Here is a 13,732-nt window from a genome sequence, read left to right as displayed (position 1 = left end):
AAGTTGGACACACTTGAGTTGTTTATTTCTGGAGCAGCAGATGCTGAGGGTGTAACTTGGTAGAACATTATAAGATTATGAGTGGCGTAGATAGAAAAGATGTTTAGCATCTCCCCCAGGGCAGAAATGTCAAATACTAGAGGGAATGGCTTTAAGATGGGAGGGGGAGGGGTAAAGTTTGAAGGAGATGTGCAGGGAAAGGGGAAGCACACAGGGTGCCTGGAATGGGTTGCCAGAGAGAGTGGTAGTGGTAGCAGCAGATATGATAGTGATGTTTAAGAGACATTTGGACGACCACATGAACAGACAGGGATTGGAGGGACAATGGACCACATGCTAGCAGATTGGATTAGTTTACTTTGGTTTCATGGTTGGCCGTTGTTGTGCTGCTCAGTTCTATGTTCTAGGACCATCTGACAGTCTCCTCCCAGCCAACTGTCCTGTTCGCAGACGACCGTCTGATGGTTTAGGCAGAACCCTGTCATTTCCCGGACTTGGACCTGAGCCCATTGGTGTTCTCACCCAACGTTGTCTGAAGTCTGATGTGGCCCAATTATACAGGTGTTCACTGCCCTCACTCCGCGCACAGACTCTCCTCACACAGGGCCCTCGCCTTGGCTGGATGCGGTCCAGTCCACAGCCTGTGACGTCATGGAGTGGTGTGACACCATGATGGATGAGCTGCCCCCTCATCCTCCCAGCTTCCTTGCAGAGACAGGAAGTGGAACAATGGACATGTTCTAACGGCCATATTTCTATGTACATGAAATATTGCCAAGTAGCTGAATCAGTCCCATGTACCAGCGGTTTACTGTAGTTCTGCACACACAGGACATTAGATAATTCAAAATAACAACCACATTCAAACATCCTCATGGAACAGGAATGATGGTTTAAAGAATGCCAAACCCACAATGTTAAAATAACTTGTTAAATGCCAAATTCCAGATCTCCACGTTTTCCAACCAACCATCTGTTTCTCATAAACAGTATTGCTGAACAGCGTATTAACGGTAACTGTTAAACCAAGTCTATTTTGTGGATTTTGTTTTTCACACTAAGCCGCACAGTGGCTTGGTGTAAAAACAGGTTTTTTAAAAAAATGGCATATGTATTATTTTTTTGTAAAGGCCCTCATTAAGCTGTAAGGAAAGCCTGCTGGGGTTTGTGGGGAGGGGTGGGTGTAAGAGTGTGGATAGAGCAGGGATTTAGTGGCTAACCCGTCCAGTACTGAGTCCGCTGAAACTCCCGCTGCCTGCTTTGTCTGCATTATTACTTCAAACCATTTTAAAAAGATCTTAAACGGTTTCTTCACTTCGGGATGTCTCAAAGGAACTTGCAATCAATCACTTGTTTTTACCGTATCATCACGGTTGTAATGTAGGAAGCTCAGCGTTGCCATACTGACCATGTGCCTCTGGTATTGGCAGACTGGCACAGCTGGTAGAGTCGCTGCCTCACAGAGCCATAGACGCGGGTTCAATCCTGACCACTGGCGCTGTCCATGTGGGGTTTATCAAACTCGCATCAACCACCTTCCGCAGCTTATTCCTCATTACAGCCTTTCGTACTAGGAATTGCTCAATAGACCTATAATTGTGGGATGAAGCTGTCCTTAAGATCAACAGTTCTTAAAGGGACACTAGCACAGCAGTGATGTGTTCTCCGAGTCACACATCATTCAACACAGAACCTGTTCCTCCAGTCCTCTTCACTGACTAACAAGCACCCAGCTACACTAATCCCATGTTTAAATTTTTCCCCAACTTCCTCCCAGATTCTTCCACTCAGCTAAACCCCAGAGGTGACTTTCATGCGTCCCAAAGACATGCAGGTCGGTGAGCTAACTGACCACTGTAAATTGCTCATAAGGACTGGATGAGTGGACGAATCTGGAGGAAAAAGGAATGTGGGAGGAATAATACGGGACTAGTACAGGTACCAGGGCAGGGACAGTTCCTCCAGTGACACGGGATGCTGGAAGTATTCAGCAGGCCAGGCAGCAGCTGTGGAGAAAGAGGCAAAGCTTGGGTTTCAGGTCAAAGACATTCAGAACTGGGGGGAAAAGCAGGTCTTAAGTTGCGTTGGGAGGGGGGATGTCAGTGGAAAGAAGAACAAGGAGCAGAGTTGAGCGGGTGACAATGGTTCTTGGTGCCATCTGCTTTGATTACTGAACAAAGGCATCTCAAAAACAAGTAATTGAACTTTGGGAAATGTGTGACAGCAGTCCTGCAGACACAAAACAAAAGAGAACGTGGTAATATCCAGCAGGTCAGGCAGAATCTGCAGAGGGAGAACTGATGTTTGTACAAACAGCAAGTCACTGAAAACCAATGTGCAAGTGCAGAAGGCAGATGGTAAGAAGGCCTTTAGTGCAAGAGGAATTGACTGTAAGTGTAAAGATGTCTTGCTGCAATAATATAAAGCACCTGAAGACAGTGAATATACTCAATTAATGAAGAAAAAATGGGGAGAACAACAACCCATTCAGCCCCTGCTGCTCTGCCCTGCAACAAGATCCTGGATGAGCCTCTATTTCATCATTATCCCTACAAGAAGCGAAGTTTCATGAATGTGGTATCCATCAACAGGAACGCTCACAGTCCAGCTCACACCCTCCTCTCCATGCAACCGACAGGCAGGAGGTACAGGAGCCTGAAGACCCACACTTCAAGGTCCAGCAACACCCTTTGCCCCTCTCACCAGGCTCTCGAACAGACATGATGAACTTTAACGCTACCTCGGACTGCACATTTTTCTTCTCCCTCAGTCTTGCATTGGAGTCATTCTGTTTAGTTTGCACACGTGTGTCATGCATAGTTTATGTTAATTTGAGCTCATGTTAACTTAGACCGCCAGAACGAGGAGCAGTATTGGGCCATGTGGCCCATCCAGTCTGCTCCACCATTCCATAGCTGATTTATTATCCCTCTCAACCCCATTCTCCTGCCTTCTCCCTGTAACCTCTGATGCCCTGATTAATGAAGAACCTATTAACCTCCACGTAAAGTATACCCAGTGACGTAGCCTGCACAGCCATCTTTGGCAAAGAACTCCACAGACATACATTCTGTTATGTTGAAACATAAAGAAATTACGGTATGTTTGTCCTCACACTGTAACGCACTATGCCGCTGCTGTTGCTGCAAAAAAAAAACAATTTTATGGCATTTTATACCCTGCACATGAATGCCTATGGCAGCAATGGACAAACGTTTCCCTTCCCATTCACATACCACTTGGTGGCTCTAATATCCTACAATCTCTATCAGTGCTTGAGTCTCTAAGTACCTTGCAGATAGAGAATTCCACAGAGTCAGTGTCGTTTAAGTGAAGAAGTTGCTTCTCTTCTTAGTCCTAAATGAATGACCCCATATTCTGAGACTGTGACCTTGGTTCCCGGGTCCTAGGCTGGGGGAAACACCACCTCAGATCTACGCTATTGAGCCCTTTAAAAATGTACGTTTCAAAAAGGTCACCACTTCTTCTTCAATCCCCAGGGAACAGAGGTCTCATCTACTCAATCCCTCCTCATGGTGACCACCATCCCAGGAACCAATCTTCCTTGCATCCCTCACTGACAAGGATATCCTTTTGGTTTGATATGAGAACCAAAACTGCACACAATACTCTTGAAGTGGCCTCGGCAAACCCCTAAATAACTGCAGCTGGACATTTTTATTCATGTCTAATGCAATACTCAAATTGACTGAATGCAAAGTCAAAGTAAATTTATTATCTAAGAGCATAAATATCACCATATATGCTTCTTCCCCTCTGCCAGCTGATTTCTAAATGGACATTGGACACATGAACACCAACTCATTTTTAAGAACTTTCATAAGCCAATACAGTCTGGTGTAATATCAACAAATTAAGCTGTTGAAGAAATCTGATTGTGGGTTTGATACTGGCCGAGGCGCAGTCCACTCCTTCTCGTCAAAATAGTATCACCGGGATCTTTCAGCACCCTGGATTTGTTGGTTGGTGAAACCAGGCTCAGAGATAAGGGAAAAAGCAAGAGAGGAAGCACACAACACCTTTATATTGGTGACCTTTATCAAACATAGAGGTTGCCCATACGGACTTTATCAAGGCCTTTGACCAGGTGCCACATGGAAAGCTAGTCTGAAAGATTCACATGGGATTTGGGCAGAGGTAGCTAATTGGATTAATAATTAGCTCACTGGTAGGAAGCAATGAGTGAAGGTCAAAGGTATTTCTCAGAGCGGAAGCCTGTAACGTGGTGTGCCACAGCCATCAATGATGGGACCTCTGTTATTCATCATTTATTTAAACAAATTGGTTGTGGTGTGAATGTACAAGGTATGGTTAATAAGTTTGCAGATGATACTAAAATAAATGGTATCAGACAGCGAAGAAGATTATCAAAAAATACAGGGGGATCTTACTCTGCTAAGTAAGTGGGCTGAGTAATGGTGCTCAATTCAGCTAAGTACATTTTGGGAAATCAAATCATTAAAGGACTTACACGTTGAATGGTCATGTTCTGGGGAGTGCTATGGAATACAGTGCATAGTTTGCTGAAAGCATCATCGCAGGTAAACAGGGTGGTGAAAAAGGCATTTAGCACATTGGCCTTCATCAGCCAGGGCACTCGGTACGGGAGTTGAGAATTTATAGTGTACGTTTAGTTATACAGCATGTTAGTGAGGCTACATTTGGAGTATTTTGTAGAGTTTGGTTGGGCAGATATAATTAAACTGGAAAGATGCAGAGGAGGTTGATGAGGATGATGCCAGGACTCAGGAGTGTGAGTAACAGGGAGAGGTTGGGCAGGCTAGGACTGTTGGAATGTGGGAGCCGAAGGGGTGACCTTGTGGAGGTGTATAAGATAATGAGGGGTTTTGACATGACAAATGCATGGCTTTTTCTCTGGGAAGGAATACCAAGAATATAGGTACAGGACCATAGAACCAAGGGTATAGGTTTAAGGTGAGAGGTGAAAGATTTATAAGGGACCTGAGGGGCTACGTATTCATACAGCGGGTGATACACATGTGCAACGAGCTGCTAGAGAAAGTGGTTGAAGAAAGTACAATAACAACATGTAAAAATATTTACACAAGTACATGAATAGAAAAGGTTTAGATGTTCATGGGCTAAATGCAGGCAAATGGAACTAGCATGGTAAACACTATGATCGGCTTGGATGAGACGGGCTGAAGGGATTGTTTACTTGTTGTATTGCTCTGACTCTATGGCACATTACAGGCCAAAGTCAGATCTTCAGCTCATTCACACACTCTTAAACATTGCTATAATGACACCTATCATACATCTTATGCCTCTTCATGCCAAATAGCCTCTATGAGCAGACACAACAGGTAAATGGAACATCTGCATAATGTTACAGCCGTGCAGGCAAAAAAATACAAATCAAATTGCACCCACCTTAAATCTTTTGTGCAGCGCTTAAAAACTGTTATTTTAAATAACTTAAAAGGTTGTTTTAGAAAACGGCTCTGAATTATTATGGAAATTATAATCCAAATGAGAAAGATACAACAAAAACTATCAAAATTTGCTGATATTAAATGCTTCCTGCCGAAGTAATCAAACAAGAGATAAGATTTAAAACAGAACTTTATAATCTTTATTCAGTACTCTGGGAAAAGTGTTTAGAGAGCTTCAAGGTTACAGAAAGCTACACAATGTGCTGCAGACATTTACTGGTTTTAATTACAGTGCTTTCACGTTTTGACACAAATTGTAATGCGGACTCCAGGAGTTATAAGTTTACATCGAGTGGCAGCACTCTGGGAGAGACCACTGGTAAATTAGTTGTGTCTTTAGGGAAGTGTTCAGCAGGCTAAGCATCACTCTTTGTCATTTACAGCAACAGTCAAAGGCTGTTCATAGTAATCTGGAACAAGTGGCCCTTGGAGAGAGAAGGAAACTGAAGCAGTTTAAGAAAAGTGCTCAAATTGCACAAAATGAACATCAAGTGAGCTTGTATATCACCAGGCTTTCCAAAGTAATCAGGTTTTCAGTTTCTGGTGCCAACATGTAAGCTGCTTACATACACATGTAGTAAGTAAATATTCAACTTAACCATCAACGGTTTGTAGACATTGGAAAAGAAGTAAAGCATGCCACGCTGAAATGGAGATGAGCAAACACATCCACCCCAACCTTTCCTGCAAGGCTGACTCAAGCTCTCAATGAATAAAAGAGACATCAACAACCTTCTAGGATTGTCCGAGGTCTTCAGCAATTAAAGATGAAATTCAAATTCTTGACTTAGGAGGAAAGTTAAAGAACAATTTTATATATATATGTAAAAAAAAACATTTTATTAGTTATAAAAACACCAAAAGTGGTAGGATAAACATTGAAGCGATATCCAATTGGGAAATACATAATCTTTATGCTTTCTGATTGGTGTACTGTAGGTTTCATGGTGGAATGGTCAATATCATGTGAGGGCTTCAAGTGAGCAAAAATGGCAGATCATGTGATCTGCCTGTAAGTAAACCTTGAACTAAATCAGCAATTTTGCGTTGTGCTAAACTAACCAATCAGGGATCTGCCAGCATGGACCTCTTCCTGACCACCAATCAAATGCTCCACGCACAGAGTCAGCTGGTCAAGCTGCACAGCACGGTGGAGTGCTTGGGCCAGAAATGGAGAAACTGAACAATGATTTGGTATCGGTGAGGAAAGTATTTGCGCATTTGAAAAGAAGTGGATGGATTGTTTTGTTAATTCACCATGTCGTCCAACAGGGAAATGCTAGAGACTGTAGATGCTGAAATCTGGAACTAAAAGCAAACTGCTCGAGGAACCCACTGAGATTATCCTTCAGCAGTTTGCCTTTTTTTAAATCTTCCAACAATTTGTACGTAGTAGTGGAGTTGGGAGAATATTGACCTACAGCAGGGACAACCACCCATACACTGTGCTCAATGGGATGTGACTGAAACCTCAGGCTGCCTCCTCTCCACTGGGCTTAATGGAAGCAAAAATGTTCCCTGCAAAGACCTCTTCTGTGTCAGAGAGCTGACGCATATTCTGGCTTTAAATTAGTGTTAGTAGTGCAAGTTTGTTTTGGGGGTGGAGAGGAGGGGTGAATGCTTGAGATATAGGATGCAGGGAAACAGCAAGCACAATTGTTGGGTGTGCAGTGAAACAGGCTTGAGAACATGAAGACAGAAAACGCTCCATGAACAAAGACCAAACACTGCACATCACTCCAAAGGAGGCAGACGATGGCAAAATAACTGGCGCAAAGAGAAGGATGTCCATTTCCCATTTATTGTCCACTCTCCGGGTGTGGACATCCCTCATTGCAGCATCTGGCAAGAGTGGGCATTTTCTTCATGGTGTCACGTAAGCCAGGCCTGTTCAGGAAGCAGGACATCGTTGGACCTGTTGGCCTCAACCAATATGCTCCCAGTCAACCATGGAGAACAGCATCATGTTGTCAGATCCCAGATCTTTGCAACTGAACTTAAAATCACAGAATGGGAACTGTCCTCCGAGTTATTGAACCAGACTTCCGCATCAATTAAGCTGTTACACCCACTGCATCATATCTTGCATTTAGTTAATTCCAGTCACTAACTAGCTCTGTTGGTGGGAGCTTCAACGGTGGTTTAACAAGCTTGAGAGCATTGTTTTCAGTTGACACTATAAATGCCCTGTTCATTAATGCCCTCAGAGTTATTAAGAGTGCTGATGGTTTCTTGGTTGTTCTGCAGTGAATTAATGTCTTTACTTTCATCAAAAAACTGCAGAGAATTATCTTGGCATTCATTTACTTATTGAGGTACAGTGCAGAGCCATGCTGCCCAGCAACCCCCGATTTAACCCTAGCCTAACCATGGGACAATTTACAATGACTAATTAACCTACCAACTGGTATGCCTTTGGACTGTGGGAGAAAAGCAGAGCACCTGGAGGAAATCCACACGGTCACTGGGAGAACGTACAAACTCCTTACAGGCAGCGACGGGAATTGAACCCGGGTCACTGGTACTGTAAAGCGTTGTGCCAACCACTACGCTGCCGTGCCACCCCATGAATCTGTGCTTTGAATTCTCAAAAGTTGTCTACCCATTTACTAAAGAAATGCATACAGAAATTGTGCGGCAGAGTGAGCCCTAGATAAGGCCAAAGTTTTGTCTTTACTGACTTTACACCTGTGGGAGTGACTTAGAATTGATTGCCTTAGATGTCTGGCATTTGCTTATGACGAACACACACAAAATACTGGAGGAACTCAGCAGGTCAGGCAGCACCTATAGAGAGGAATAAACAGTTGACGTTTTGTGCCGAGACCCTTCATCAGGATGTCATGATAAAGGGTCTCAGCCCAAAAAGTCGACTGTTTATTTTTCTGAGTTTATTCTGCTGAGTTCCTCCAGTATTTTGCGTGTGCTACTCCGATTTCCAGCATCTGCAGAACTTCCTGTGTTTATGATTTCCCTGCAATTTCCATGTTTTAGCAAACTCCTGAGGAAGGGTCTTGTAACTAAAAGCAGTCATTGCCATAAACAATATTCTGGGCAGGAGTGTCTCCCAGGTGCAACTCCCAAGGGTCTGTATCCTGCGGCCAAAGTAAACAGGTCCCATTGGTGCAAATATGAGCACCTGTGTGCCACTTAAAGGCAAAGGCTCACGTGTGCTGATTTAAGGAACAGCCTGATGTTCTGATGGACGGACAGCTAGGAATGACCGGGCTAAGTGAAATTTGTGCTCTCCTCCTCTCTCCCTTTGTCTTCTGCTTAGTTCCTTCCTGAGGACAGCCAAGATCACCCCTGCACCAGGAAGCTGAGACCAATGGAACAGTCTACCCATCAGGCCCTCTCTCCTTCTCTCTTCTGATAGAACACGGAACCCCAGCAAGTCCAATGCAGAGGTGGTGGGAAAGAGGGCCCAGCCCATCAACACCAGGAGGTATCTTTAATACAGTATATGCTTATACCTATCTGTGTTTGCACGTGTGTGTGTGTGTGTGTGTGTGTGTGTGTGTGTGTGTGTGTGTGTGTATGTATACGTGTGTGTGTGTGTGAATGAGAGCTACACAAAGCAACACTGTCATAACGGCTTCAGATTCCAAGTGATCAAAGCCACATTCTAAATCAGTCCATGTAGTTCTACACATAGTTTAGCGTGTTTGTATTAAAGAAAGTGAATGATTCTGCCAAAAGAAGGAATGAATTAGAAAAGTAATTTGGTAAGACTAACTGTCAGAAGCAGCAAGTTAAAAAGGATACATTGGCTTGCACAAACATTCCATATACAAATATTAACCGTTACATGTACACATTGGACATTGCATCATCTGGGGCATTTCAAGGACATGCCCAGTGCATGCTGGGAAACCACCGTGAGTGGCTTTTTTAATATTTGTTTTAAAAACCGACCTCTTTGGCTTTTATCTTCCATCATTTTTTAAAAAATTATTTTAAAAAAATTACATCTGTACAGAAAACGCGTTTTCACCGTAAGCACCAGGAGAAAACTCTCTCCGTTGATGAGGGAAGGGTGGCGAGTGTGGGGCGTTACTTCCGCGAGTGCGGCAGGTAGCTGTTCTCGATGCAGAGGACGATGAAGGACTTGGAGCACTGGCTGGGCCGCTGTTCCAGGAGCCGGCCACTGAGCAGGGACGAAGCCATACCCTTCATGTCATGGGTATCTTTCCTCCACGCTTCACAGTAAGTCTCCAACAAGCGCCGTCCCTTGGTGTCTGAGCCATGCCAGATCAACTTCTCAGGCCTACACAGAGTTGGGGGCGAGGGGGTGGTGGAGGGAAATGCGGAGCAGAGGAGGGTAGGAAGGAGGAGGCAGTTATCAGCTGTCAGTGGGTAGTGCCACCTTCAGTTGGGAGGCTACGAGTTTATCTTGCTTACCCCCAGCCCTGTGCAAGATGAGCTACCTATATTGAAACGTTAGGCCGAGGCCCTCATGGATGAACACTATCGGTGCTATGGCAACATCTGAGCTCTTTCTGGCATCCCAGTTCAACATTTGTACCCAGTACACCCCTGTGAAGATGTTGCGCTCAGTCCTCTGGAGAGAACCACATTGGCTACGGTTTGAAATGCATGGCATTGAATTCAGTGTGTGTTGTCATATCCCGGAGTTAGGAGAATCCTTTCTTTTACAAGCAGAACCCTGGACCTTACTGTTGACATCTTCTCCTCCATCTCTACCCAATGCTCTTCTCCCTCAAACCCCTCCCCAACCACCTTCTTGCCATGCTCAAATCTTCAGTCTCCTAATCTTTCCTCTTTTCTCCCCAGTCTCGGTCTCCCTTCCCTGAATCCTCTGTGTAGGTCCTTGGGGAATTGTGTCATTTTTACAGAGCGACATGAACCAAGTGCATTATTTACATACCAGGCCGGGTCCCGAAGCACGTCTCGTCTGTCAAAGGAATAGATAGTGGCAGTAGATTTGAAGGGAGCTTGAGATCCGGAAAAGAGCGAGATCCAGTTATCAAACAGCACCTCTCCCTAAGGGCAAGGAGCAAGAAGACATCTTGGTTCAACCCACTGTTTACTTCTGACTAATACTTTAAGTTCCCCTATGAATAAATCTGATAAATAGATCTGAATCTGAGTCTTCCTCAATTTCACTCAGATATTGAAATTCTCACCACTCTCCTCTGCCTCACCCCTCTATAACTCCTCCAGTCTCAAACTGTTCTGAGATCTCTCCCTTCCTTCCTCTTGCACAGACTTGCGGACCTTTGTCCCTGGCTGAGGAATTCCCTCTGTATGCCTCTTATTCTGTAACACTATATCTCTTCTTCCTCACACTTGGTCACCAAAATGTCTGACGAGCAGCCAGCTGCAACGCCGAACGTTTGTGCGGTCAGTCATTAGAAGACCCCTTCCCTCGGAGGTCGACATTAGCCGAACCTCTCCAGCTTGTGAAGAACTGCATATGGCCCCCACCCGCCAGCTCTTGCATGGACGTGGGAAGAGTGTCGGCAGCCCTTGCCTGACCCGCCGCGGTGGCCCCTGCACGCTAATGGCACAACTTGCTGAAGTCACGTCGTGGACAGGGTGACCTGATTCCCACGCGGGCAGGGAGGTGTTCACCGGTATGCCCCGAATGCATTCTGTGCCCCAGAGCAGTCCTGCTTGGAAGGCGTCTAGCAATCCCAGTGCAACCCCATCAGGGACGCAAAGTCAATCCAAGAGCAATCTTGTCAGGAATGCATTACGGCTCTGTTTGCAAACCTGTCAGTCAAAATGCAAGGCTGTCAGCCATGCGTAACTACGCCCAGTTGCGCTCCTGTCTGGAATGCACTGCCAGCTCCAGTGCAGCCTCATTTGGTGCGACATTGATACGGGAGACACGGTAAGCGTTTTGCCAGGTCTCACGCTGACAAGCTGTTGGAGCTTACCTTGCCATTCACGATTGGCACCGAGTTCCTGTCGGCACGCCGGACCACGCTGTACAGGTCCTGGACTCGGGACGAGAGGAAGGCCCTGAACGTGCCCATCAGTCCCACCCCACGCGCCTGCTGGAAGCACTGGAAGTCCACCCCGCGGATCCCCTGCATGTTGCCTGTGACAGGGGTGTTGAGTGCCATGAGGTGCAGCTGAGGAGGAGAGCAGAGGGTTAGAGGGCAGACAAGAAAATACGGTAGAAAGGAGAAAGTATCACTGACAGGGCTACCGGTGACTAAACTGCAAAGGACAGGTGGATCTTTCTGATCACTACTGTATGGAGGGTTACAGATAAGGTGCTAGGAAATAGGAATCAGAGATGGTCGGCATGGATACGGTAGATCACAGGGCCTGTTCTGTACTGCGCAACTCTATGAGCCAATCACTGCACACTGCTTTGCAATGTCCTGGGTCATAAAAAGGCAGGCACAATAGTGATGCAGTGGGCAGAGCTGCTGCCACACGGTCACAGTGACCTAGGTTCGATCCTGACACTGTTCGACACTGTGTTTTCCCTGTGACTGACCGTTTCCTCCGGGCGCTCTGGTTTCCTCCCACATCTCAAAGCTGAGCCAGTCGGGAGATTGATTGGCCACCGTGGACCCCCCCCCACCCCGCAGTGTGTCGGGAAGAGGTACAACCTGGGAGGCAGTTGATGGGAATGTGGGGACAACAAAATGTTAAGGAAGAATTGGTGTAAAAATGGGTGGGTTGATGGCCAGCATGGACTTTGTGGGCCAAAGGGTCTGCATCTCTCCATAGTTCCATAAAAGTCTGCTTTGTCTCCATTCGTTTGGGAGTGGAGTTTGGAATAATTCGATCACATCGTACCCCACCCCTCCCATCTGTTCCGGGCACTAATTACCATTGGCACCCCATGCAGCTGGCGAGTGTGGACAGAGGGGTTGACGTGAGGTTGGTGAGACACGCCACGGTGGTTCACCCTCGGCGGCTCCACGGAGCGGGGAGGAGCGACGGTCGCTGGCCTCCCCGGGAGGTACTGGTGATGGGGGTGCAGGGGTTTCGGCAGCTCTGGCCGCTGGTGAGCACTTCCGTAAGGGTGGGTGTCCGTTAGTCGTTCCGTTTGGGAGTGGTGGGCCTCCAGGTCCTTGGAAACCACTTTATCCGAATTTGCTGAGGATTCCCGCTGTCCAGAATATCGCACCACTGGCGGGGACCCCACTGCCTCCACCTTGTTTTCCTGTAAACAGCACAGAAAGTAAGTGGGAAAGTTAAGGCCAGGGAATGGATGTCACCAACAATGGAAAATGTTAGTCATAATATGTTTAGATATTATGAGATTAGTGCATGGAAATGGTGTTGGAGTGCCAAGAGATGATAGCATAGGTTTGAAGGGTTGAATAGCCTACTGTTGTTTCTTATAGTACTGCAACAGGACCAGATGGGATAGAACTTGTCAAATGTGCTCAGGAAAGTTTCCCTCATCAGTCCATAGAAGTCTCAACGAGAGAGCGTGAGATACTGGATCTGCAATTAGGGAATGAGACAGGGCGGGTGACAGAAGTTGTTTGTGTAGGGTAACACTTTGCATCTAGTGATCACAATGCCATTAGTTTCAAAGTAAGCCTGCAAAAAAGATAGGTCTGGCCTGCTGGTCGAGATTCTAAGGCCAAATTTGATGATATCAGAAATGAACTAGCAGGTGTGGATTGGGACAAGCTGTTTTCTGGCAAAGGTGTACTTGGAAAGTGGGAGACCTTCAAAAACGAAATTTTGAGAGTACAAAGTTTGCATATGCCTGTCAGAACAACAGGTAAAGATAACAGGTATAGGTAACCATGGTTTTCAAGACATATTGAGGACCTGGAGAAGAGAAAAAAGGAGATGTATATCAGGTATAGGCAAGCAGGCACAAATAAGGTGCTTATCGAGTATAAGAAATCCAAAAGAACACTTAAGAAATTAATCAGGAAGGGTAAAAGAAGGCATGAAGTTTCTCTAGCAGACAAGGTGAAAGAAAATCCTAAGGGATTCTACAGATATGTTAAGAGTAGAAGGATAAAATTGATTCTCTGGAGGACCAGAATGGTAATCCATGTGTGGAGCTGAAACAGATAGGAGAGACCTTAAATGAATTCTGTATTTACTCAGAAGATGGGTACAGAGTCTATAGAAGTGAGAGAAAGTAGCATTAACTTCATGCACCCTGTACAGATTACAAAGAAGGAGGTGTTTGCTATTCTGAGGCAAATCAGGTTGGATAAATCCCCAGGGCCTGGCAAGGTGTTCCCTTGAACCCTACGGGAGGCAAGTGCAGAAATTGCTGGGGCCCTAGCAGAGATATT

General features: G+C 45.7%; 1 protein-coding gene across 4 annotated transcripts in view; it reads right to left on the bottom strand.

Annotated features, from left to right (window-relative positions):
• Window positions 1-5,594: 5,594 nt before the first annotated feature.
• Window positions 5,595-13,732, bottom strand: part of LOC140199377 (collagen alpha-1(XVIII) chain-like) — a 295,614-nt gene continuing 287,476 nt past the window's right edge. For all 4 annotated transcript variants that reach the window (XM_072261365.1, XM_072261366.1, XM_072261363.1 and 1 more), the window contains 4 exons: window positions 12,292-12,627; window positions 11,381-11,578; window positions 10,366-10,481; window positions 5,595-9,744 (listed from right to left, as the gene is read on the bottom strand). In XM_072261365.1, coding sequence (XP_072117466.1) covers window positions 9,531-9,744; window positions 10,366-10,481; window positions 11,381-11,578; window positions 12,292-12,627 — 864 coding nt within the window. In that variant the 3' untranslated portion in view covers window positions 5,595-9,530. The remainder of the gene's footprint in view (window positions 9,745-10,365; window positions 10,482-11,380; window positions 11,579-12,291; window positions 12,628-13,732) is intronic.

The sequence above is a fragment of the Mobula birostris genome, chromosome 6 (genome assembly GCF_030028105.1).
Source record: "Mobula birostris isolate sMobBir1 chromosome 6, sMobBir1.hap1, whole genome shotgun sequence".
Lineage (NCBI taxonomy): Eukaryota > Metazoa > Chordata > Chondrichthyes > Myliobatiformes > Myliobatidae > Mobula > Mobula birostris.
The sequence above is the reverse complement of the archived record's forward strand: the minus strand, read 5'-3'. Positions and strand labels throughout refer to the sequence as shown.